The 26,640-nt window shown below is 38.9% G+C and overlaps 1 protein-coding gene across 1 annotated transcript in view; it reads right to left on the bottom strand.

Annotated features, from left to right (window-relative positions):
- Positions 1 to 12,472: 12,472 nt before the first annotated feature.
- Positions 12,473 to 26,640, bottom strand: part of LOC111196156 (uncharacterized) — a 71,829-nt gene continuing 57,661 nt past the window's right edge. The window contains exons 82-103 of the mRNA XM_049469562.1: positions 26,289 to 26,482; positions 26,095 to 26,189; positions 25,825 to 25,955; positions 25,606 to 25,730; positions 24,765 to 24,882; positions 24,472 to 24,684; positions 24,200 to 24,370; positions 23,914 to 24,051; positions 23,754 to 23,803; positions 22,854 to 22,986; positions 21,232 to 21,314; positions 20,998 to 21,124; positions 20,616 to 20,806; positions 19,802 to 19,892; positions 19,554 to 19,683; positions 17,910 to 18,091; positions 17,630 to 17,785; positions 17,338 to 17,471; positions 16,972 to 17,105; positions 16,212 to 16,306; positions 14,067 to 14,304; positions 12,473 to 13,299 (exon numbers count right to left, since the gene is read on the bottom strand). Coding sequence (XP_049325519.1) covers positions 13,211 to 13,299; positions 14,067 to 14,304; positions 16,212 to 16,306; positions 16,972 to 17,105; positions 17,338 to 17,471; positions 17,630 to 17,785; positions 17,910 to 18,091; positions 19,554 to 19,683; positions 19,802 to 19,892; positions 20,616 to 20,806; positions 20,998 to 21,124; positions 21,232 to 21,314; positions 22,854 to 22,986; positions 23,754 to 23,803; positions 23,914 to 24,051; positions 24,200 to 24,370; positions 24,472 to 24,684; positions 24,765 to 24,882; positions 25,606 to 25,730; positions 25,825 to 25,955; positions 26,095 to 26,189; positions 26,289 to 26,482 — 3,018 coding nt within the window. The 3' untranslated portion in view covers positions 12,473 to 13,210. The remainder of the gene's footprint in view (positions 13,300 to 14,066; positions 14,305 to 16,211; positions 16,307 to 16,971; positions 17,106 to 17,337; positions 17,472 to 17,629; positions 17,786 to 17,909; positions 18,092 to 19,553; positions 19,684 to 19,801; positions 19,893 to 20,615; positions 20,807 to 20,997; positions 21,125 to 21,231; positions 21,315 to 22,853; positions 22,987 to 23,753; positions 23,804 to 23,913; positions 24,052 to 24,199; positions 24,371 to 24,471; positions 24,685 to 24,764; positions 24,883 to 25,605; positions 25,731 to 25,824; positions 25,956 to 26,094; positions 26,190 to 26,288; positions 26,483 to 26,640) is intronic.

Raw genomic sequence — 26,640 nt, forward strand, 5'->3', positions numbered from 1 at the left:
TGCAACCAACTCTACCATATAAATTGCTTCAGGTGTGATGGGAGGGTATATATAAAAAGATCAGCGACTAAATTCTAGTTTTTCTCTGTTATATATGTGTAATGTCTCTTATTGTGTTTGAAACCATCACTGTATCCATGCTTGTGATTAAAATCTACTCTATTTAAAATCTACAATCTTGGATAAATCTGTTATTATTATTATTATTATTATTATTGTTGTGTAAGAATATCGTAAAGCATATTCTTTTTCTTCTTCTGTTTTTCTGGTAGATATTTACAGTGTAATGTTCTCCTTAAGATTAAATACAGTGGAAAATCACAGGTTCATTAACTGTACTTCTGTTCACCCAATACACAAAATTTAAGACCCAGTTAACAGAGAATGCTGTAAGAAAGTTTAGCAATGTTTTGAAAAGGTTAGCCCGTAACGTTACAGAAATAATGACATGATACTGGTTTGTATTAGAATTAATCTCACACAACGTTCCCAGCTACTATCATCAAAGAAATGTTAAAAGTAACATTCCCAAAACTAACAATTAAAACAATGATACGAGAGATGCTGTAAAGATGTTAACACAATGTTTAAAATCGTCAAATAAAAAACACACAAAAACATCCAAAGAATTGACAGATTGAACGTTCTAAAAAAAGGTAACTGTAACATTCAGAAAGCTATTCTATTGTTCTGTTAACCAAACACTGTTATCTGGGAATACTGCTAGGACTTTTTGACCTGCACTCATTTATTTGTCATTTTTCATCCCTCATTCCTCCCATTTATTTCCAAAAATGTCTAGGTGACCATTTGAAAGACATGTGGAACCACTCAGTAAACATCCAGTATATCATGGCAACCTCCTAGCAACACCGTAGTAACACCCCATTATTATATAGAATAAGTGCAGGTGCAGTGCTTACCTGTGTGATGGTACAGGTGTGTATGAGGCAGGTAGCAGGTAGTGGATGTGATGCTGCTGCACTTGAACAGTATCAGTGGGCGGGGCCTGCAGGACCTGCTTACCCTCAGGGCTTTCTTTTCAGCACTCGTTTAACAGCACCGTTCAGTCCGATGTTCCAGCTGTTCTTCGCCCTGCAGCACATTTTACTACATTTTACTACATTTTACTACATTAGTTGATGAAAGTGCTGCACAAATACAAATATTAAACAGAATTAGTTACAGAAATTGTAGGGAGTTTTCACACCTGTAGTTGTGAAAGTTTCTATGATGTGGATCAGGTGATGAATTTGTTTATTTGTAGCTTCAGTTTCTCCCCCTGTTTGGTTTGTTTTCACACAGGAATAAAAACCTAAACGCAGAAAAATGTGCACCAATAAACCAATAAACTTTGCAAGCACGTTGACTCCTCTGATTGGTCAGAGCTGTCTGGTGTGGGAGTGAGAAAGTAAATATAGTGAGAAGATTTCAGTGCGTATATCTGTATGTCTGTACAGTGTGAAGCTGATTTAACACAGAACAGTGTTTTCAACAGGACATGCAGCGCAGATGTACACATAGATAGATAGATAGATAGATAGATAGATAGATAGATAGATAGATAGATAGATAGTAACAGGGATGATATAGTAAGTAAGAAATTTAAAACTATTATAAGATATATACAAGGATATATAAATACAAAAACTATACAAAGTATAAAGGTAATCTGACTATAGTATACATATATATATATATATATATATATATATATATATATATATATATATATATATATATATATGTATACTATCATTAGTGCAGTAATACAAAATGAGCAGTTATCAGCGTATACAACTATACAGAAAAAATATAAACCTGTGCAGGTAATGTATTGTATTTAGTAGAATGTAAAAGAATCCAGAAGTGCAAATGTACAGGATGTACAGTAAATTTACAATAAAGATTTATCTATCAGACCTGAGCCTTACACACTAAAAACAAATTTTAAAACTGTATTCTAAAAACTACTGGGAGCCACATGTTCTTTATAGGATGTATGTGCCCAGTGCTACAGTGTTGCTCTACATTACAGTACAACATTATTATGATTCGTATCTGAATTGCTTAGAATCTCGTAAAAATCACAATATAATGAATGTATGACTCTGATCTAAACACTAAAAATCAGCTGGACTTGGTTCAGGGTTCTGAGAGTTTAGTGGTATTGCTCTTTACACCATTGTTATAAAATTGCATTAATTCTGAATTTCTGAAAAAAAAAAAGATTTTTTTAAGCACATCAGAATTTTTTAATTGCAAAAATATAGTAAATATGAATTGTTTCCCAAATTCTGGTTGTGGTGAGGGGTGGGTATAAGTAAACAGGTTTTAATGTAATGTTTTTGCGAAAGGTGTCAAAATAACTCAAACCTTGTTTCTCAACCTGAAACATGAGAGGCTTTAAGAACTTGATCCAACAGGTGGGAACACCCATTCAACTTTAGATATGAAATGTTCTTCTGCATTTCTATCGTGCTAATCTCCTCAGTCAGGAGCTCTCACATGTTCTCACAGGGCTTCAGGTTACACCGGGTCACACCCTCTTCTCTGATGCTTCCAGATGCACCGAACAACCTGTGAAATACCGAACATAATCCACAGATTATCCCTCATACGTCACTCCGGCCTGAGTTAAATCAGCTGCTTAATTCTGCCAACCAGCAGTGATTTCTGCCACCTATAACCTGACTGACATGTTATACATGCTGTACGACATCTGTCAGCACAATCTGTTTAATTACATTATAAACAAAACAAGAACAACACAGAATATCATGTATCTGCAGCCACAACCCTGTTACTATATTCACTAATACTACTAACAAATCTACTGTACACAAGCCTTATGTTCACCATGATCAGAAGCTCCGCCCACTTTTCTTCTAGACTATTCTCTAAGGAATTTGGGATCATCATCCATCACACAGTGGAAACACAGTGTATTGTGGTCAGACGAATCAGTATTACAGATCTTTGTGAAAGAATTGAATGACGACCAAAAACCACAACTGTTAAACTTTTCTCCGCTTGCAACCAACCAGAACAAGTTCTGTAGGGTTTTTTATTTCACCCAATTAAAACTGATCTCGAGGAACTGTCTCTCAAAAGCAACAGTGCAGGTTTTTTACCTGAGAACTTTAGTCTGCACTCTTTCAGTTTCATCTGACATGTTTCAGAACAGGTTGTAAAACAATAGCAGAAAACCCGACCCATTCCTGCTGTTTTATCTTCAGCCCTGCAGCTGTTTAGAGATGATGCTCTGACTGAAGGGACTGTCAAAGTTAATTGTGTTGTAACTTCCAACAGTTTTAAAGTTTAGACATTTTGTAAACCCAGAATCAAACCTGCAGGGCCTTATTTTCAGCTTGATTTAGGGCGCGTCGGTGTGTCTTTGCTATTGTAATGACTTAAAAAAAAAGTTGTGCGGCTCAAAACTCGCAAAAGCAAGTACTTATTCTCTAAATTAATCATGGGTGTGGTTAGATTTGGACGTAATGTGACATAAACCAATCAGAGTGTCTCTTCCTCATCATTCTCTTTAAGAGTAGATCAGGTGAGCTCTGTCTTTGGTGGATTGCTATTTTAACGGTGCAGCTACCTGGACGTGTTCAACAAACTCTTCTCAGCAGAGGAAACTGAGCTGCTGGTTGACGCTGTGAAGGAGCTCCAGCAGCTCATTTACGGGAACAGAAATGTTATTTGTGTTTTCCGTTACTAAAAAAGCAATACAACAGAAATTTACCTGAACAAACATAGATACAGTTGCAAAAAAAAGTATGTGAACTCTTTGGGATTAGTTTTGTATTTCTGCATAAATTGGTGATTAAATGTGTTCTGATCTTCATCTACATCACAACAATAGACAAACACAGTCTGATTAAACTAAAACCACACACATATGTTTGCATGATTTTATTGAACACAATATGTTAATATTCACAGTGAGGGGGAAAAAGTAAGTGAACCTCTAGACTAATGACTTGTCTAAGAGCTAATTGATTTCAGGATGTGATGAGATGTGATTGGATGAGTTGGTTAAAGCTGTCCTGTCCTATAAAAAACACAGCAGTTTTGAGTTTGCTGTTCTTAAGAAGCATTGTTTGATGTGAATCACGCCTCACACAATAAAGATCAAGCTCTCAGAAGACCTACGATCAACAATTGTTGACTTGCATGAAGCTGGAAAGGGTTACAAAAGTATCTCTAAAAGTCTTGATGTTCATGTGTCCACGGTAAGACAGACGCTCTACAAATGGAGAAAGTTCAGCACTGTTGCTGCTAATCTCCCTACATGTGGTAAAGTCCTGTAAAGATGACTGTAAGAGCACAGCACATGCAGAATGATCAATGAGGTGAGGAAGAATCCTAGAGTGTCAGCTGGAGACTGAATACAGAAATCTTTGCCACATGATAACATTTTTGTTGATAAATCTACAATAAGAAAAACATTAAACAAAAATGAAGTTGATGGGACCATCTGTCCTCCAACTGAAGCTCAACAGAGGATGGATGATGCAACAGGACAACGACCCAAAACATAGAAATAAATCAACAACTGAACGACTTCAACAGAAGAAAATAAATAAATCCTCCTTCTGGAGAGTCCTGACCTCCTGAACCCAACTGAGATGCTGCAGCATCATGACCTCAAGAGAGAGATTCACACCAGATATCCCATAATATTATAGCTGAACTGAAACAGTTTAGTGAAGAGGAATGATCCAGAATTCCTCCTGACCGTTCTGCAGGTCTGATCTGCAGCTACAGGAAACCATTGGTTGAGGTTTTTGCTGCTAAAGGAGGATCAACCAGTTATTAAATACAAAGATTCACATACTTTTATTTACTCTCACTGTAAATATTAACATGTTGTGTTCAATAAAATCATGCAAATATATATAATTATGTGTGTGGTTTTAGTTTAATCAGACTGTGTTTGTCTATTGTTGTGATGTAGATGAAGAGCAGAACACATTTAATCACTAATTTATGCAGAAATACAAGTATAATCCCAAAGAGTTCACATACTTTTTCCTGCAACTGTATATTCAGAAGCACTGTTGCTATTTAAACGAAGCAGGAGTGTCTGTTTGTTGTGTTTAAGATAGCAATGAGCATCACTGTGCAACATGAACAAAGTGTAAGCTAGAGACCACAATATTTAAAATTCACTGTGGCTCAACTGAAGGAAAGCAGCCACTTATAATCAGTGGGGTCCTTTTCCTTTTCTGACCAAACCAGAACCTGAACAGTTTCCCCCTGAGCATTTACACTTTCCTTACTGCCACATTACTGCCATTCCACCAGCGTCTCACCACTGTGCAACGGTTCACTAAAATATCAGTGCAGAGAATCAATAAGGTTTTTATAAAATAGGAGTCTAAATATCTATATATATATTTACTTATATTTAGTTCCATTTAGTTTATTTAAGAACTAGTTATATTTAATTATATTTTATAAAGTTGCATTTAGTTTTTTAAAAACTAGTAATATTTACTTATGTTTTCTGAAGTTTCATTTAGTTTATTTAAACATTATTTATATTTCTGAAGTTTTATTTAGTTTATTTAAAAACTAGTTATATTTACCTTTAATTTCTGAAGATTTATTTTGTTTATTTATTTTCTGTTCAGCTTGTTATAAAGTTATGGAATGTCAGGTTGTATGTAAACACTGAGTGCAGTGAGTTATACAGCAGACTGAACCGGTTCTTTATGAGCTTCTGACTGGTGGAGAAATGCTGCTCATCAGGGTTAAATTAGCCCCGCCCAAACAGCTGGTTCTGCACTGACTCACTCTCACTCTCATGCCACCAGAATACAATTAAACCAGCAGGAAAATACCCTCTACCTTTACCTGTACCTCTACCTCTACCTTTACCTGTACCTTTATCTGTACCTCTACCTTTACCTGTACCTGTACCTCTACCTTTACCTGTACCTTTACCTCTACCTTTACCTCTACCTTTACCTGTACCTTTACCTGTACCTTTACCTTTACCTGTACCTTTACCTCTACCTTTACCTTTACCTCTACCTTTACCTGTACCTTTACCTCTACCTTTACCTGTACCTTTACCTCTACCTTTACCTGTACCTTTACCTCTACCTTTACCTGTACCTTTACCTCTACCTTTACCTCTACCTGTACCTTTACCTGTACCTTTACCTCTACCTTTACCTGTACCTTTACCTGTACCTTTACCTCTACCTTTACCTACCTGTACTTTTACCTCTACCTTTACCTGTACCTTTACCTGTACTTTTACCTCTACCTTTACCTGTACCTTTACCTGTACCTTTACCTCTACCTTTACCTGTACTTTTACCTCTACCTTTACCTCTACCTTTACCTGTACTTTTACCTCTACCTTTACCTGTGCTTTTACCTGTACTTTTACCTCTACCTGTACCTCTACCTTTACCTGTACCTTTACCTGTACTTTTACCTCTACCTGTACCTCTACCTTTACCTGTACCTTTACCTGTACCTCTACCTTTACCTGTACCTTTACCTCTACCTGTACCTCTACCTTTACCTGTACCTTTACCTCTACCTGTACCTCTACCTTTACCTGTACCTTTACCTCTACCTGTACCTCTATCTTTACATCTACCTTTACCTGTACCTCTATCTTTACCTCTACCTTTACCTCTACCTCTAACAAATTAATCACCATCTATCACCACTCAATCATCAGATTAAATCAGTCTAATTTTAACACCACATATATTTACATAGTCCCTTAAAATACAAGATAGATCTGTCTGTCTGTCTGTCTGTCCATTTTTTTGTTTTCACACATCTTGGCATCATGTTCTCCTCCACCAGTCTTACACACTGCTTTTGGATAACTTTATGCTGCTTTACTCCTGGTGTAAAAATTCAAGCAGTTCAGTTTGGTGGTTTGATGGTTTGTGATCATCCATCTTCCTCTTGATTTTATTCCAGAGGTTTTTAATTTGGTAAAATCAAAGAAACTCATCATTTTTAAGTGCTCTCTTATTTTTTATATATATGGACATTCTTATTATGTATACAGTGTGTCAGTATCTCCCTTGGTGGGTTTTTTCCAAAATATTTTTTTTCTTCTGCAAGGTCGGGTCAGAAAGTAAAGAAGTTAGATAACAGTGTCTTATAGTCTCTGAACATGGCCGTGGTGGATCCTGGTGTGTTCAGATCTGCTGAGAGTGGCGTGAGGTTATAAAGATTAAGCTGTATGTAAATGTGGGCGAGTGTACTCTAGTGGATTGTGTTGTATTTGGTTTAATCTTTATCTTGGGCCCTCTTCGGAATTGCCACTGGAAATCTGTAAGTAGAACTTATTATAACTGGAAATTCCATATACTGTGCTTATGACAGTAATACTTCTAAATCTTGATTTGCATTTGTTATATATACAGTATTATATGTAATTGCTGGTTAGACACCCACACTACCTAAAGCCATTTCCATACAAACTAAAAATACAAAACCATTAAACACAACACTCAACTGCAACAAAAAATCTGCATTATTAAATGTGTAACAATGGCTCCCTCTCCTGGTCTCAACTGTACATATCCATGTATTTAGAATAAGCTCCGCCCCACACCTGTGTGCACTTAACAACCTCACCTGAAATTCCTGCTTGGACTTAATGAAGACTCTTTATTTTTTGTTTATCTCTCTCTCTTTTTTGTGGGGGCCGCCACTACCACCATCACCCCCCCCCCCCCTTTCTGAAGGACCAATTAATCTTTATTAGGTTTAATATAGAGTTATATTAGATATGTAATAATATAAGCTAATTAACAGGCAAAAGACAAGGGAAGGGGTAGGGAAAAAATAAATACACAAAAAAACTAACAAAAAAAGTGGGAGAAAAAAAGATTAAATATAGCAAGAAAAGCTAGATAATAATTAAGGAACAACAACAAAGCAAGCAGAACAGCTACAAAAAATAGCAACAGAAAAAAAGAAAAAAATAGATTTTATTTCTCTCGTCATTAACATAACCAGGATTCTTTATCCAGAAGAAAATGTTAAAAACTGGGTTTTCACCAGTCTTCACATTGAAAAGCATTTTTGTAAAGTTTCTATTTTAGTGGACAAAAACAGCAATGCTTTGTTTTAAAAGATCAAAATCTGGATATTTGTGGGTGGGGCTTAAGTCTAGGTGAGTTCTGCTGAATGTGAATGGTTGAATGTGTCTCTGGTTCTGTACCCTTGCTTTGTTTTCATATTGTAACGAATGCATAATTCAGCTACTTTTTTTAAAAAGTTGCACCTCTTGCTGATACAGATGGGGAAGTGCTCACGCATAGCTTGTCTAGAACCTGTAGAGAAGTTCTGCCAAAACAGACGAATAAATATGAAGCTGTTGGCACCGTAACCCACCCGCCGTGGGCTATAGAGGGGTATTAATGACCCAGTATTGAGCTGTGGAGCAGTGGAACTGTGTTCTCTGGAATGATAAAGTTGAGGATGATGAGTTTATCCAACATCCTGATAAGTAATAATAATAAATGTGAAGAACAGCACAGTTTACCTTTAAACTGGGTTATGAACGGAATATAGAATCTGTTCAGGGTCGGCTGGTAGAGCAAATTCTAGTTTACCTTCTGCATTTCTTACAAATCTACAGTCTGCATTATTATCTCCAGACTCTCAATTACTTTCTCCTCATCATTAATACCATTTATTCCCCAACTTCCTGCATTCTTCTCTCAGAGCTTCTCAGGCTGTGGGTAAATTCCACAGAGTGTGGTCCAGTTCCTGTGGTAAGGTAGTGTAGGATAGAGAAGGGTTTGTAATAAGTGGGAATGGGATGGGATAAGTAGGAAAGAGGTTGGATAAGTAGTAAAGGGCTTGGGTTAAGTAGAGAAACGGTTGTTGTATGTGGGAATGGGATGGGAAAAGTAGGAAAGGGGTTGGGATAAGTGGGAATGGGTTGGGATAAGTAGGAAATGGGTTGGGATAGGTAGGAAAGGGGTTGGGATAGGTAGGAAAGGGGTTGGGATAGGTAGGAAAGGGGTTGGGATAAGTAGGAAAGGGGTTGGGATAGGTAGGAAAGGGGTTGGGATAAGTAGGAAAGGGGTTGGGATAAGTAGGAAAGGGGTTGGGATAAGTAGGGAATGAGTTGGGATAAGTAGAGAAGGGGTTGGGATAAGTAGGAAATGGGTTGGGATAAGCAGAGAAAGGGTTGGGATAAGTAGAGAACAGGTTGAGATATGTAGGAAAGGGGTTGGGATAAGTAGAGAAGGGGTTGGGATAGGTAGAGAATGAGTTGTGATAAATAGAAAAGGGTTTGGGATAAATAGGAAATGGGTTGGGATAAATAGAAAAGGGGTTGGGATAGGTTTGAAAGGGGTTGGGATAAGTAGGAAATTGGTTGGGATAAGTAGGAAAGGAGTTGGGATAAGAAGGAAAGGGGTTGGGATAAGTAGGAAAGGGCTTGGGTTAAGTAGAGAAGGGGTTTGAATAAGTAGGAAAGGGGTTGGGATAGGTTTAAAAGGGGTTGGGATAAGTAGGAAATGGGTTGGGATAAGTAGGAAAGGGGTTGGGATAGGTTTGAAAGGGGTTGGGATAGGTAGGAAAGAGGTTGGGATAAGTAGGAAATGGGTTGGGATAAATAGAAAAGGGGTTGGGATAAGTAGAAAAGGGGTTGGGATGAGTAGGAAATTGGTTGGGATAAATAGAAAAGGGGTTGGGATAGGTTAGAAAGGAGCTGTAATATGTAGGGAAGGGGTTGGGATAAAAAGAAAAGGGGTTGGGATAAGTAGGAAATGAGTTGGGATAAGTAGGAAAGGGGTTGGGATAGGTAGGAAAGGGGTTGGGATAAGTAGGAAATGGGTTGGGATAGGTTGGAAAAGGGTTGGGATAAGTAGGAAATGGGTTGGGATATATAGAAAAGGTGTTGGGATAAGTAGGAAAGGGGTTGGGATAAGTAGGAAAGGGGCTGGGATTGGTAGGAAATTGGTTGGGATAAGTAGGGAATGAGTTGGGATAAGTAGAGAAGGGTTGGGATAAGTAGGGAATGAGTTGTGATAAGTAGAGAAGGGGTTGGGATAAGTAGAGAACAGGTTGAGATATGTAGGAAAGGGGTTGGGATAAGTAGAGAAGGGGTTGGGATAGGTAGAGAATGAGTTGTGATAAATAGAAAAGGGTTTGGGATAAATAGGAAATGGGTTGGGATAAATAGAAAAGGGGTTGGGATAAGTAGGAAATTGGTTGGGATAAGTAGGAAAGGAGTTGGGATAAGAAGGAAAGGGTTTAGGATAAGTAGGAAATGGGTTGTGATAAGTAGAAAAGGGGTTGGGATAAGTAGGAAAGGGCTTGGGTTAAGTAGAGAATGGGTTTGAATAAGTAGGAAAGGGGTTGGGATAGGTTTAAAAGGGGTTGGGATAAGTAGGAAATGGGTTGGGATAAGTAGGAAAGGGGTTGGGATAGGTTTGAAAGGGGTTGGGATAAGTAGGAAATGGGTTGGGATAAGTAGGAAAGGGGTTGGGATAAGTAGGAAAGGGGTTGGGATAAGAAGGAAAGGGGCTGGGATAAGTAGGAAAGGGGTTGGGATAAGTAGGAAATGGGTTGGGATAAATAGAAAAGGGGTTGGGATAAGTAGAAAAGGGGTTGGGATGAGTAGGAAATGGGTTGGGATAAATAGAAAAGGGGTTGGGATAGGTTAGAAAGGAGCTGTAATATGTAGGGAAGGGGTTGGGATAAAAAGAAAAGGGGTTGGGATAAGTAGGGAATGGTTTGGGATAAGTAGGAAAGGGGTTGGGATAGGTAGGAAAGGGGTTGGGATAAGTAGGAAACGGGTTGTGATAGGTTGGAAAGGGGTTGGGATAGGTAGGAAAGGGGTTGGGATAAGAAGGAAAGGGGCTGGGATAAGTAGGAAAGGGGTTGGGATAAGTAGGAAATGGGTTGGGATAAATAGAAAAGGGGTTGGGATAAGTAGAAAAGGGGTTGGGATGAGTAGGAAATGGGTTGGGATAAATAGAAAAGGGGTTGGGATAGGTAGGAAAGGGGTTGGGATAAGTAGAGAACGGGTTGGGATAAGTAGAGAACAGGTTGGGATATGTAGGAAAGGGGTTGGGATAAGTAGGAAAGGAGCTGTAATATGTAGGGAAGGGGTTAGGATAAAAAGAAAAGGGGTTGGGATAAGTAGGGAATGGTTTGGGATAAGTAGGAAAGAGATTGGGATAGGTAGGAAAGGGGTTGGGATAAGTAGAGAACGGGTTGGGATAAGTAGAGAACAGGTTGGGATATGTAGGAAAGGGGTTGGGATAAGTAGGAAAGGAGCTGTAATATGTAGGGAAGGGGTTGGGATAAATAGAAAATGGATTGGGATAAGTAGGAAAGGGGTTGAATTAAGTAGGAAAGGGGTTGGAAAAGGTAGAGAAGGGGTTGTAATAAGTGGAAATGGGATGGGAAAAGTAGGAAAGAGGTTGGGATAAATAGAAAAGGGGTTGGGATAAGTAGGAATTGAGTTGGGATAAGTAGGAAAGGGGTTGGGATAGGTAGGAAAGGGGTTGGGATAAGTAGGAAATGGGTTGGGATAGGTTGGAAAAGGGTTGGGATAAGTAGAAAATGGGTTGGGACAAATAGAAAAGGTGTTGGGATAAGTAGGAAAGGGGTTGGGATAAGTAGGAAAGGAGCTGTAATATGTAGGGAAGGGGTTGGGATAAATAGAAAATGGATTGGGATAAGTAGGAAAGGGGTTGAATTAAGTAGGAAAGGGGTTGGAAAAGGTAGAGAAGGGGTTGTAATAAGTGGAAATGGGATGGGAAAAGTAGGAAAGAGGTTGGGATAAATAGAAAAGGGGTTGGGATAAGTAGGAATTGAGTTGGGATAAGTAGGAAAGGGGTTGGGATAGGTAGGAAAGGGGTTGGGATAAGTAGGAAATGGGTTGGGATAGGTTGGAAAAGGGTTGGGATAAGTAGAAAATGGGTTGGGACAAATAGAAAAGGTGTTGGGATAAGTAGGAAACGGGTTGGGATAAGTAGGAAAGGGGCTGGGATAGGTAGGAAAGGGGTTGGGATAAGAAGGAAAGGGGCTGGGATTGGTAGGAAATTGGTTGGGATAAATAGAAAAGGGGTTGGGATAAGTAGAAAATGGGTTGGGATAAGTAGGAAAGGGGTTGGGATAGGTTGGAAAGGGTTTGGGATAGGTTGGAAAGGGCTTGGGATAAGTAGGAAATGGGTTGGGATAGGTTGGAAAGTGGTTGGGATAAGTAGGAAATGGGTTGGGATAAGTAGGAAAGGGGTTGGGATAGGTTGGAAAGTGGTTGGGATAAGTAGGGAATGGGTTGTGATGAATAGAAAAGGAATTGGGATAAATAGAAAATGGGTTGGGATAAGTAGGACATGGGTTGGGATAAGTAGGGAATAAGTTGTGATAAGTAGGGAATATGTTGTGATAAGTAGAGAAGGGGGTGGCATGAGTAGAGAAGCACAAAGTAATAAATACTCTGAGAAAGTAATTGAATAATGATTTTATTGAGATTTATTATTGATTTAATATTAAAAGTGAAGATTAATAATTAAGTGTACATTCCTCTGGATAAAACATGTCATCATTGGTATTTAATAATTACATTCATTTAATATATTTTTATTGATTAATTGATTGAATGAATTATTGCTGAGAGTCCCGCTACAGAATTCATAATCAATACAGAAATTTCCTACAGTACTTAAATATTAATAAACACTAAGATCAAATACAGATAATATATAAATATTTCTAGTCACTGTTGATTGCATGATTATAAACAACAGAGATTAGGAGCAGAGATTAACATAATTAAATAATCTAATGAGTGGAAAATTGATTTTAAATTAAATTAAGGTGCAATGCATTAATAATACTTAACAAACAGAGATGCATTATGAGTAAATATAATATTCATGAGTTTACAGCGTTCAGTATGAGTAATCATAACACACACTGGTCCTGTACTGAGTGTGTGTGTGTGTGTGTATATTGTGTGTGTGTATAGTGTGTGTGTGTGTATATATTGTGTGTGTGTATAGTGTGTGTGTGTGTGTGTGTGTGTGTGTGTATAGTGTGTGTGTGTATAGTGTGTGTGTGTGTGTGTATAGTGTGCGTGTGTGTGTATAGTGTGTGTGTGTGTGTGTATAGTGTGCGTGTGTGTGTATAGTGTGTGTGTGTGTGTGTGTGTGTGTGTGTGTGTGTGTATAGTGTGTGTGTGTGATGATTATGGTAGTATCTGCAGTGTGATGGTCAGCAGTGCTACACACAGAGTGATGAACCACGGTCCTGAACCACGATGAACAACAGCTGATCCTGTAACAGAGAAAAGTTACAGTAATGATAATTAACACAGAGTACGGATTGTTACGGTAATGATAATTAGCATACAGAACTGTGTAGAATGTTACAGTAATGATAATTAATGTAGAGTACTGTACGTATTGTTACGGTAATGATAATTAACATAGAGTGTACTGTACATATTGTTATGGTTATGATAATTAACGTAGAGTACTGTACGGGTTGTTACAGTAATGATAATTAACGTAGAGTACTGTGTGGAATGTTACTGTAATGATAATTAACGTAGAGAGTTCTGTACGGATTGTTACGGTAATGATCATTAGCATACAGAACTGTGTAGAATGTTATAGTAATGATAATTAATGTAGAGAGTACGGTAATGATAATTGGCTTACAGAACTGTGTGGAATGTTACAGTAATGATAATTAGCGTAGAGTACTGTATGTATTGTTTCGGTAATGATAATTAACATAGAGTGTACTGTACGGGTTGTTACAGTAATGATAATTAACGTAGAGTACTGTGTGGAATGTTACTGTAAGGATAATTAACATAGAGAGTTCTGTACGGATTGTTACGGTAATGATAATTAACGTAGAGAGTTCTGTACGGATTGTTACGGTAATGATAATTAGCATACAGAACTGTGTAGAATGTAACGGTAATGATAATTAATGTAGAGAGTACTGTATGGATTGTTTCGGTAATGATCATTAGCATACAGAACTGTATAGAATGTAACAGTAATGGTCTCTTCAGATGAGCAGGTTCTTACCCTGTGCTGTAGCAGCGACTGTCTGGTTGGTTACGGTGGTCACTGTGGTAGTGTTGGTGGTAGCCGTGGTTGTAGAGACGGCGAGGTCTTTTCCTCCGATCAGTCCGATATTCAGCGTCTCCAGATCCACCTTGTACTGCTGATCCACCCAGAACTGAACCTCTGTAGAATTCTCAAACAGCTTCAGATCAGGCAGATTCACCCCCAGGAGATCACGTACCGTCCCCACGCTCAGAGCCTGAAACACAGATTGAGTTTGATACAAGAATCAAAATCTTGGTGCTCATCCTTTATAGGCTCAGAATCATCAGCTCTGCACGGCAGTGACTTGCATCCGACCTTAAGGGCAGTGTTTATAAGTCGTTAATGTACACTGACATATGTAGCTCTATAGCATTTGGCAGACTCTGTTAACCAGAGTAATTTTACCCTTCACTGTGCAAATTCCCTTGTAATAAAGTCAGGTTTTGGCTGGTCTTCCTTTTTAGGGTCTTTAGCTGATCCAATAGGTCATGGCTGGATTTAAGAATCCAACTCCAGATTGGAGTATCTTTCACAATCTTTCTTTTGTTAAACATCAGATTTAAAGCTCAGACTCTGGCCCACAATCCCTATCTCTCAACCTGTAACATGTGCCTAAAGAGCCAAACATGGATCTACCCTTCCATTCCTGAGTCATATCAAAAACATATTTAAGATCCAAGTACCCACCATCCTTCAAGATGTTTGGAAAACATGCATCTCGTTTTTTTTTTTAATTTCTCTGTTCTAGAGTTAAAGTTATGGAATCAACTTCTCCTGAGTGTTTAAAAAGCTGCTGACTGTTTTTGAGGAGCAGGAATAAAAACAACAGGTTGGAGGCATATCAGTGTTCACACAGCGCTGACTCCATCACTGTGCTGACTCCATCTTAGAGCTTGAACAGTGATCACTTATGCTTTGCAAACCCTTGACCAATATCTAGTAGGACTTGCAGCTGATGCTCAATCTGGTAGTTTGAATAATTTGGGCTTGGGTTAAGTAGGAAAGGGGTTGAGATGAGTAGGAAAGGGGTAGGGATAAGAAGAGAAAGGGTTGTACTAAGTGGGAATTGGATGGGAAAAGTAGGGAAGGCAGTGGGTTAAGTAGGGAATTGATTGGGATAAGTAGAGAAAGAATTGGAATAAGTAGGGAAGGGGTTGGGATAAGAAGGGAAGGAGCTATAACAAGTAGAGAATGGGCCGGGATAAGTGGGGAATTGGTTGGGATAAATAGGGAATAAGCTGTAATAAGTAGGGAAGGGGTTGGGATAAGTAGGGGATTGGTTGGGATAAGTAGGGAATAAGCTGTAATAAGTAGGGAAGGGGTTGGGATAAGTAGGGGATTGGTTGGGATAAGTAGGGAATAAGCTGTAATAAGTAGGGAAGGGGTTGGGATAAGTAGGGGATTGGTTGGGATAAGTAGGGAATAAGCTGTAATAAGTAGGGAAGGGGTTGGGATAAGTGGGGAATTGGTTGGGATAAATAGGGAATAAGCTGTAATAAGTAGGGAAGGGGTTGGGATAAGTAGGGAATAAGCTGTAATAAGTAGGGAAGGGGTTGGGATAAGTAGAAAAGAGTCTGAGAGCTTGAACAGTGATCACTTATGCCTTGCAAACCCTTGACCAATATCTAGCAGGACCTGCAGGTGACGCTCAATCTGGTAGTTTGAAAGGTTTTGGAAATGACTTGAACTTTTGTAACAACTAGATGCAGCCAATAATAAATAACTCAAGACACGAGGTGAGCAGAACGTCCAGGGTTGAGCTTGTTTGTTTTTAGCTACTTTTCTAAGTATCTTTATCTTTTTGTATCTGTACTGACTTACGCAGATCATCAGTTGTGTGTCTACACCACAGAATTAATTCCTAATCTTCTTCTTTGTGGTTAAAGAATTGACCCAGGCTAAAGTACAACATACCAACACTGGGAGATTTGTTGTAAGCAGTGGTAAGAATGATTGTTACTGAATCCCCAGTTAGGCAAGAAGTGATGCCCTTTCCTGGTTTACCCAAGTTGGTTTATCAACAGTTTATTAAAGTGGCTCTGAGTTTATTATTGACTCCAGTGTTTTTATTTTCTTGACTTTGAGAGAAAAGTTAAAGTTAACTATAGCAGTGTTTCATACCGAGAGAACAGCCGGGTTCAGACTCCTGAAGGTGGTGATGTCCAGGCTGATGTTCTGAGTTGAAAGTGCTTGTACATCATTCACAGGAGCTCCACCTAAACACAGAAGCACAGATACAGTGTATATTGTGACATTAACTACGTTCATGTATATGGGTATTTATATGTTTTTAGGGCAGAATTAATAGAAAAGTGACTTTATTATAAACAAAATGAACAAGCCATGGTTTTCTGTGCTACTATCGCTGCATTTGGTGCAGAATAACAGTTTATGGAATGTTAAGAACAATGCAAGAGATTTGCACTTAGAATGAGATCTTAAATGAGGTCTTGAGCATTGCTATTTTTACTCTAAGAACATCTAAGTGTTCTTCTAAGCTTTACCTACTTCTTAAACTTTAGCACACAAATCCCAAGGGTTGAATAACAGCCCCAATGTTCAAAGTACGATTTTAGTCAGTTATTGGCAAGAACTTTGTTACTCTTTCTCACTTAGGGTGCAGGATATGACATCCTAGACTTTGTTTAAAGTTAGCTAGAACAGGTATCATATAGAGTCTTTATGTCTTAATAGCTTTTTGTTGTTTATTTACTTGCTGAATTGTTACCATGTATGAAATATGCTACACAGGTAAGTTTTTTTACCTTGCCTTAATGTACTGAAACTTGACCTTTACTAAAGCCCTTGTTTTGTGTTATAGCGATATTGCCAAGCAAAAAACCTTTTTAACATTTAAGTACAGTGTACGTGTTGTTTTTACCCAGGTAAGAGCCGATTAGCTGGAAGTATGTTGTGGGGTCACTGCGTTGGCTGCTGAATGAGGAGTTTGCGATGCTGTACAGAGCTGATTTCTGATCCATAGAGCACAACGATATATTCAAAAAGTTCGCTTTCCTGTGAAAAAGGAAGGAAAATGAAAACTTAGTGTGCTTCACTAGGCAAAAAACAATGCAAAAATCAGGCAAGTTTGAATAATTGAATAACAGAGCAGTGTTTGTGGTTAATCTTAGCGTGCTAACTTCCCAGAAAGAGACTCAACATTACTGATGTTATTAGAGTAAATAATGCAAAAACCAGTAGTGATTAGATTATTACTAAGTTGTGTTACTTGGATCTCTGCACTTACTTCAGGCTGTTCGCAGTGATGGTCTTGAGGACGTTGACGTCCAAAGAACAGAGGTTTGAGGCGATTGCATTTAGTTCAGCAGTTCCCAGAGTGTTCCCCTCCATGCTGAGGTACTTCATAATCACTGCTTTACTCTACAAAACACAAACATTCTTACTATTAATTTGACTTTTACTTGAACCACTTAAATGAAAGAGCAGATTTGGGCGATACAGGCTTGTTAAGACAGTTTCTCTGTGTTCTGTGAGCCGTGAAGTAAAGCCAGGAGTAATCACTGGCTCCTACACAATACCTGTTCTGAAGTCCAGTCTCCATTTATCGGGTCCATCAGGGAGGACAGTGTGTCAATAGTGGTGATGTTCCACTTGCTGATGTCACTAGCAGTGGCCATGCGAGATGTTGAGCCCAGTAGCTGCACCATATTGTTTGGAAGTCCTGACGGGAACAACTAAAACACAAACAAAAATCATATCAAACTCTACGGCACAGTTTAGAGTTTTGACTCTAATACACAATAAAACGACTTCATTCAGCCTACACTGTTAATATAGACATTACTCAGTAAAACTGACCTCATTCAACTTGTTCAGGATGATGGTCTGGAAGCTGGTGTCCACCACTTTATCAGTGATGGCGGCGATGTTGTCCCTGAGGACAGCGATGTCCAGACAAGCATCAAACTGAGTGGAGTCGTAGCCGAAAGGAAATGATGGATCTGCAATAGTTGCCTCTGTGATGTTGCCTGTAGTGCACGCTGTCAGAAACAGAAACAGGACAGAAGTTTACTTACAGAAGTGAAATAAACCCTTTTGAAATACACAGTTTTATTGATTCTGTTCTTCTTCTGACTTTGGGCTTTCTACTCCTTTGTGTTTTGACCATGAGCTTCACCAGAAATGCCTTAGGTAACCAACAGTAGGTAAAATATGAAGTGGCTATGAAGAGACATTTAGGGCTCAACACACAAATACCCAACACCTGTGCTTCTATCCATTAAAATAAGACTTGACTGATTCTTCTCAAGTTCAAAACCAAGGATCAATCACTCCGTATTCTGGAGAATCAACCTGAGAGAATCAACCTCAACAAAAACTGGGCTTGGCCAAAAAAATCAGTAGATTTAGTAGACCTGTAGAAGTTAAACAAAAAGTACAACCCTGGAAAAAAATAAGAGAGCATTTAAAAATGATGAGTTTCTTTGATTTTAGCAAATTAAAAACCTCTGGAATATAATCAAGAGGAAGATGGATGATCACAAACCATCAAAGTTATCCAAAAGCAGTGTGTAAGACTGGTGGAGGAGAACATGATGCCGAGATGCATGAATTAAAACTGTGATTAAAAACCAGGATTATTCCACCAAATATTGATTATTTCTGAACTCTTAAAACTTTATGAATATGAACTTGTTTTCTTTGTATTATTTGAGGTCTGAAAGCTCTGTATCTTTTTTGTTATTTCAGTCATTTCTCATTTTCTGTAAATAAATGCTCTAAATGAGAATATTTTTATTTGGAATTTGGGAGAAATGTTGTCTGTAGTTTATAGAATAAAACAACAATGTTCATTTTACTCAAACATAAACATATGAAGTGGTCTCTTAATTTTCTTCCTAAACCTTAAAATTAAGGTTAACGATCATTTACCCACTTCAGCTCTTGGCTATTGTATTCAGATTACTCCAACATTCTGCCATCTTTATTGAACTGTAAGTATCCTGTACTTACTGCATAGACTGGTTTTTAAGAGCTAGAATCACAGGCCTACCGGATATTATGAATATATAGTACTTCCATTTGGGTAACGAATGCTGAATTATGGTTATTGTTCTTTAACCACAGAGAAGCACCTATTCTTTGTTTACACTGATGACATCCTAATTTTTCAGCGAGCATGTTCAGCATTGTACACTGTAAAACATGGAGAATTGTTGGATGGATCTTGTGAAAACACACGAGGGTAAACCTAGTACCTAGTGGAGTGAGAGTGATATTGCCAAAGGAGCAGTCATGGGTCCTGCTCAGGCCTGGATACCAACCTATTAAATGACTGATGTCAAGTAAGGAGCTCAAATGCAAAATCTGGTTGGCCAGCAGAGAACATTATTGGATAGTTTCCTGTAGCCGTTCAAGAAACTTGGATTTTATCCCTTTTTTGGAACATCAGTCAAACAGTAAGTACTTTAATATTCACACTTCATCAAACAGTGTTTGTACCTGTTATTGCACGTCTTCTTTTTATGAAACTAACGTTGATTTCTGTAAAGAATTTCCTTAATTTCATTATCTCCATCTTCTGCGTCTTCAAGACTGTAACGAAGGACTTCAGAAACGTGGCCTTTGTGGTCTACAGAACACAAACACAGGAAATACTCAAAACAGATAAGCAGGACTGGACTGGACATACCCAATAAACAAAAACAATTAGAAAAGAAACCATATGTAAAATAATTTAATTTACGTACAGAGCTGAAGTAGGCCCAGAAGTCTCGTTTCATGTAGAGGGGAAGCATGCCCATCTGTCCCAGAGTGTGGAGATTCCATGAGGAGTGATTACTAAAGAAAACAATAAGAAAAAAAACAACAAAAATGTTTTTATTAGACTATATAACTATATATATAAATCATACAGCTCTGGAAAAAATGAAGAGAGAACTTCAGTTTCTGAATCAGTTTCTCTGATTCTGCTATTTATAGGTTTATGTTTGAGTAAAATGAACATTGTTGTTTTATTCTATAAACTACAGACAACATTTCTCCCAAATTACAAATAAAAATATTCTCATTTAGAGCATTTATTTACAGAAAATGAGAAATGACTGAAATAACAAAAAAGATGCAGAGCTTTCAGACCTCAAATAATGCAAAGAAAACAAGTTCATAATCATAAAGATTTAAGAGTTCAGAAATAATCAATATTTGGTGGAATAACCCTGGTTGGTTTTTAATCACAGTTTAAATTTCATGCATCTTGGCATCATGTTCTCCTCCACCAGTCTTACACACTGCTTTTGGATAACTTTATGCTGCTTTACTCCTGGTGCAAAAATTCAAGCAGTTCAGTTTGGTGGTTTGATGGTTTGTGATCATCCATCTTCCTCTTGATTATATTCCAGAGGTTTTTAATTTGGTAAAATCTAAGAAACTCATCATTTTTAAGTTTTTTCCAGAGCTGTATACTTACACATTTAAAATCATGCATCATATTGTAAAACCTACTTCTTGTTTCTACAGCTACATATCATAAGTACCAAATACAGTATCCAGTAACTTTCTCACCCGTATGGAGTGTTTCCAGAGAATAGCAGTGTCTGTATGGCGGTGACCTGAGTGTCAGAAAGATCTCCACAGTTCTTCAGATTCTCCAGGATGAGTGGATCAGAGTTCTGGATGTAGGATGGGTTCAGAGTGCAGATCATATTACCCAGAACCCCCACCTGATCCCTGCTCAGCTTAAACCCAGATATACCCTACAAGAAAACATCACATTACAATATGTAATATATTCATGTGCTTATATCTAGATTATGTAGATCACATATAATTTCATCCATAACTGTTCTTTCTCTTGTGTTTATGTATTTAAATTAACTTTAACTTGACTATTGTAAGTCGCTTTGGACAAAAGCGTCTGCCAAATGTAATGTAATGTTTGCTTTACCAGACAGTCCTGAGCGCTCTTGAACAGGGTGGACGGAAGGTTGAGGACGCTGGACGGAATGGAGAAATCAGCTGCACTCAGAGCACTGAAGAATGACGTACACTTCTCCTTCGGCACCTTATCATAACTAAAAAACATATCAATATTAATATAGAGATAGTAGAACTTCAGCCAGTGCTAGGCTGTAAGTTACTAGCTTTGAACTCATTGTTTATGTACAGGTTTCATACACACCTGTAGTAGAGCAGCATGTTGGAAGGTAAATCGGTGAAGTTTAGAGTCGAGTCCTCCTTCACATAGTTGTACATGCAGGTCAGCTGCAACCAATAAAACATGACAAGAAACGGTTAAGAGACCAGTTAGCAGAGCTTCCAGAAGAGCTTCAAACTTCTGCACCGTAGCAGTGCTGAATCACTCCTTAGTCCTACGTTTTTTAACGCTATTCACGACTTTGTTGTTAGATACTTTTTTTTTGGTTCGCATGTTCGCAACATCTGACCTGATAGCATCAGTCAGCTCTCTCATGTAGCACAGTGTTAGCACTTCAAAGCTAGTGCTATCATCTTTCGACCTGGTATTGCCTCTGGAAGATGTCTTGCTGACCATCTTCATAGACGAGATTCCCCCAGATGTCCACTGTTGTAGGTACTACTATGAGGGTTTAACAGTTAGACTACCTCAAATTAAACAGGATAAACCATGCAGGGATGTCTTCACTCCGCCATTGCTAAGCTCCACCCCCCACACTAGACGACTCTGAAAGGAGTCTGACACCCTCTCACATCTAAAGACAAGTCACAGACTTTTAACTCACAGGCTAAGATTTTGCAAAGACTGGGTATCTTGCAGGGTCACTATTTGCAAGACTAAATTTTATTTATTTTATTTATTGATAAAAGATTAATATAATTTCCACTCTGTTATGGTATAAATGGTGAAGATCAAAGAGACACTCTTGCTCACTCCACAGCTCCACCAGTTTTTACTCTTTTTTTACACTTCAGGAGAACCGTGGTTTACGTTCCCACGCTCGCCTCGCGGCTTCCCGTAGCTCTTCTCCTATTGGTTGTTGGCATTTTTTTCGTCGCTATTTGACTGAACAAGGCTTTAGTTAATATTGACCATGGTTGATTTTATCTGAACGATAGGAATTAAACCTTCAATTCTAACCACCTTGCATTGAACCATGGAGATGACACCACTGCAACTCCACTCTAGCAAGACTCACGATTTTATTCCCACACTAGAAATTTATCTGCAACAGTGAAATCCTTAAAATAAAATTGGTGTAGTGTCAACCGTCAGAACTTTAGAACATCTACAATGTAATACTTATCTAATCACTCATCTCAACTAAAATATTTTGCCGACCTGGATGTGCAAGCTCACGATGTGGATGCAGAAACCTGAATCAAGTCAAGTCAAAAAGTTGAGTAGAACGCTGAATAAGTTGATCAGATTTCGGGACAGTACAACTCTGTATAATGTCCAGGTCTAAAGACCGTATTTTACTTATCTCAACATATGCTGCATGAATGATGATGCAACGATTGAACATTCCTAACAACCAAAACATAATTAACGTACTGTGTTCCTGTATTTCCTAGTTTCTGCTACCTGTCTCTCTTGAAAAGTCTGTATTTCTTGCTTGGCGTCCGCATCCACACCGTCGCATTGTAAGAAGAAATTCCATGTATGCATATCGGTGAACAACCAAGGCAAAGAGCTTTTGTATGAGCCAGGTCTGTATGTGTGATGTGCATTTATATTATTAACAGAGCACCTCTTAACCTGGTTAGTGCCAGTGATATTACTAATTTCAAATTTCAGATTTTAGTATGTCATAGTTTTTCTACCTGAGACTCTTTCAGGGTGATCCTGTTCCTGCCTGTTCGTGGTCTACAGGCTTTCACCAGCTGTCTGATCTTCTGCACCGATAGAGTCTGTACTGAGCTGCATGTGAATCCTTGCAGTACTGACTCTGACAGCCTGCAGGGGGAGACAAACACAAACATTTAACCGCTGTTTCCAAAACACTATATCAAGAATGCATAGGGTGCAACCTAAAATAACATAATATTTTAATTACAATTAAAATTGTACAATTACAAGTAAAGGATGTTGAAATAATTGTTCTGCTCAGAGACCAGTTGAAGATGTTGGTTAGAACTACTGGCAGCTGTCTGGCACATCCTCTGTGGCAGGTATGTTGTCTATTACAGCAGCCTTAACTGACTTTATGCAAAGGCCTCAGTAGAAGGCCAATGGTTGGGCAAGGTACCTAGACATTTGGAAGAGTCATTGTCTTTCTCACCATCACTTTGATGTGTGCTTTAAATCAAGTGTGAAGCAAGGCTGTGCAGCACATCTGGGAGATGAGCACCACTATCTCAAGCAGTTGGATGATTCAGTATGGCCTGGAGTCACTGTCATATCTGCCATGTGTCAGCAGTGTCCTCAAAGGCTGGTCATGAATTGTCTTTGCCTAGGCATTCTGATGGTCGGTAAGAAGATGTCTCTTGTCTCAGGCTGTCTTTATTCCTTGATTTTAAGTAATTAACTATGCTTTACTGCAGCATAGGCACTTTTTCAGGCAACCATGGTTTCTGGCTGGGATGTGTTGTGATAGAACTAAAACATTGCCTCAGGTTGATGAGATCATTTTGCATGTTACAAAATGAATATGTCTAAGTGTGGGTGTGACAACATTTGGAAAGCCATTAAACTGTGTGTAAGACAGTGTATTTGTAACTCACTCTTCGGTATCACTACTGGCACTGGCGACTGGACCGAACAACACCAGAGCCTAGGAAAAGCAAAATGTTAACGATTATTTAAACCTTTAATGGACATGTATTTTGTATACTTTAACCTGATAATACCCAGCATTAACATTTACTGCATGTGTTCTGTTACCTGCTCTTGTCTCCAGCTCTTCTTGTTGATGAGCGTGACATTAACAGATGTCGGAGATGACAGGATTACAGGTGGGATGTACGACGCCAGAGCATCCGGAACATTCTCCACCACTTTGGTCTGATCTACAGAAACAATCTGTAAGAAAGAAGAGGATGAAGCCATTTTAGCCTCTTTGCCTCTACAATCAACTCACATTTTGAATTTCATGGCAAATTGTCTACAGGGATAGGCCTAGTTTGCAACCCATGGCAAAATAATCCTGTAACTGTATCTATATGATTACCTGCTGAACGTAGGTCTCTTTCAGAATCACTGGTGCTGACAGAATGTTGGTGATGAATGTTGGATTGTAGGATGCGTTCAGAAGCTGAGTGGGTGGGATGCTGGAGAGGGTTGATGATGAAACACCTCCAATCAGTGTGCCCAGAGTCACCAGGGAGGAACCGCTGTCGATCTGTCAGTAAATCAATTTAGAATCAACGTTTAATATCTGGTGTTAGAATTTGGACATTAGATAAACAGTTGCAATTGTTTTGTATTTAGAGGTACACTTACTTTGTATCCTGCACTAGTGAGGCTCTGGATGAGGGCTTTGGCCTGACCCTGGTTCCAGCCGGTGACGATGCTGAGTGTAGGCAGAGTGGTATTAATGATACTGGGGGTAGCAGCAGTTATCTGACCCTCAGTCAGTCCAACACTCTGGTTTCCAAGTGATGTGATGGTTGTTGTGGATATAGTGGGTAAGTTTGCCACCAGAGCTGCTCTTGCCTGAAAGAAAAGAAAACATGTGGTTACCCACCACCAATTAAATCACTCAAACAGTAGAAGTGCACCCATTGGTTAATTACCTCAGGACTAATTTGCGGGCAGAATTGGTTGATGATGGCTAGGATCTTCTGGCTTTCTGTTTCTCCAAGGGAGACAAACGCAGATCCAGGAACTCCGCACAATAGAACACCTGGCAAACTGCACAGACACAAACGAGCAATCAAACATCTATTCAGTGTACATTCAAAACAACCACTGCAGAACCTTCCAGGCCTTTGTCTAAAACTAAACTTTGTTGAGGTATAATTAGGATAATTGTCCTGTGGTCCAATGTTTGCAAAGTTTCCTAAGCCTAAGGGTTTCTCCTAGACTTTTCTAATGCTTGAAAGCACCTTGCCCCGCACACACAATGCCTCACTATAGGTAGGTACTACTGTTCCATAGATTTATGAAGATCCAGTTTTGTTTTATTGCTCCACAGAACAAAACCCCAAACAGGGCAAACAAGACAATAACCCCAAGCATAACTCAGAGTCCACCATGGGTTGTTTTCAGTATAATTTTTGTAAGGTTTTGAGCTATTTAAAAATGGTTTATTAAAAACAGCTGAAAGTATGATGAGTGGTCAATTTGCGACTGGGGGAACAACTGGGCACAATTGCAGCTGTGATTGTGAGTTATAGTATTTAGTATGTAGTGTGCTACCTAATAAGATCAAATGCAGTATAATGTTTAATATGCCTGTATAACTGGGAGCTGCAGTATTCCGTGTGTAGGTGTTACCTGAGGGGGTTTAATGCAGGGTTTTGGATGAATAACTGGGAGCTGCAGTGTTTAGTGTGTAGGTGTTACCTGAGGGGGTTTAATGTAGGGTTCTGGATGTATAACTGGGAGCTGTAGTATTCAGTGTGTAGGTGTTACCTGAGGGGGTTTAATGCAGGGTTCTGGATGAATAACTGGGAGCTGTAGTATTTGGTGACGTCGGCTGAAATTGCTGAGTTGTTAAACAGCTGGAGATTCTGACGGTTTTCCAGGAACACACCGATCTACAGAACACAATAAAATCAGCATGAGATCAGTATGTAGGTTTACATACTACCTGGATAAGTACCTGTGTATGTATGTGTGTATGAGTGTTACCTTGCTGTCTGATACAAAGGACTGGAGGTCAGTGAGGGTGATGAAGGTGATGAAGAATCCAATGTTGTTAGAAAACCAGGCAGTGGAGTTCAGAATGGGATCAGAGGAGTTATAACAGCGTGGAGATCCATCTACAAGATACAGATATGCTCACATACATAAACCACAGACACACGTTTATATATAAACTTAATAAATGTGTAGAGACTCCAGAGTACAGACGAACATACAGAGGGAGAGATAGAAAGAGATAAATGTAGCTGTGCTTACCACTGCTTTTCAGATAAGACTTTATAGAGCTGTAGACATCAGCTGGGGTGAAATCAGTGCCTGAGAAATTATAGTTGTTCCCCAGAACTGAAACCCTGATCAGAATAATAATAATATGTTATTTTTAGATCACAGAAAGATGTAATTCTTAACAATGATAGCATGATTTAACACCACACCAAACACAGACTCACAGTTTCCTGTAGGACAGGCAGGAGGCGCCGCTGAGCTGAGTGGAGTTGATGAGCTGAGAGCTGAGGAAGGGCAGGTACCGACCTAGTCTGACATTAAACCACTGATCCACCTCATCCTGAGACGACGCACTGAGAGCACGAGACCAAACACATGCCAACGTCTGCCTGCCCACAGCTGCAGATACAACCGGCTCCTGCACAGAGATCCAGAGGGAGGAAAGAAGAGATAGAGAGAGGAATGGAGAGAACAGAGAGCTTTAAATATGGATTACTGCATTAAATACATCTGAAAGAGTCAAACTGAGGGAGAAACAGCAGGACTGAATGAATGAAGAAGACTGAGAGTAAAGGT

Source organism: Astyanax mexicanus, chromosome 21 (genome assembly GCF_023375975.1).
Source record: "Astyanax mexicanus isolate ESR-SI-001 chromosome 21, AstMex3_surface, whole genome shotgun sequence".
Lineage (NCBI taxonomy): Eukaryota > Metazoa > Chordata > Actinopteri > Characiformes > Acestrorhamphidae > Astyanax > Astyanax mexicanus.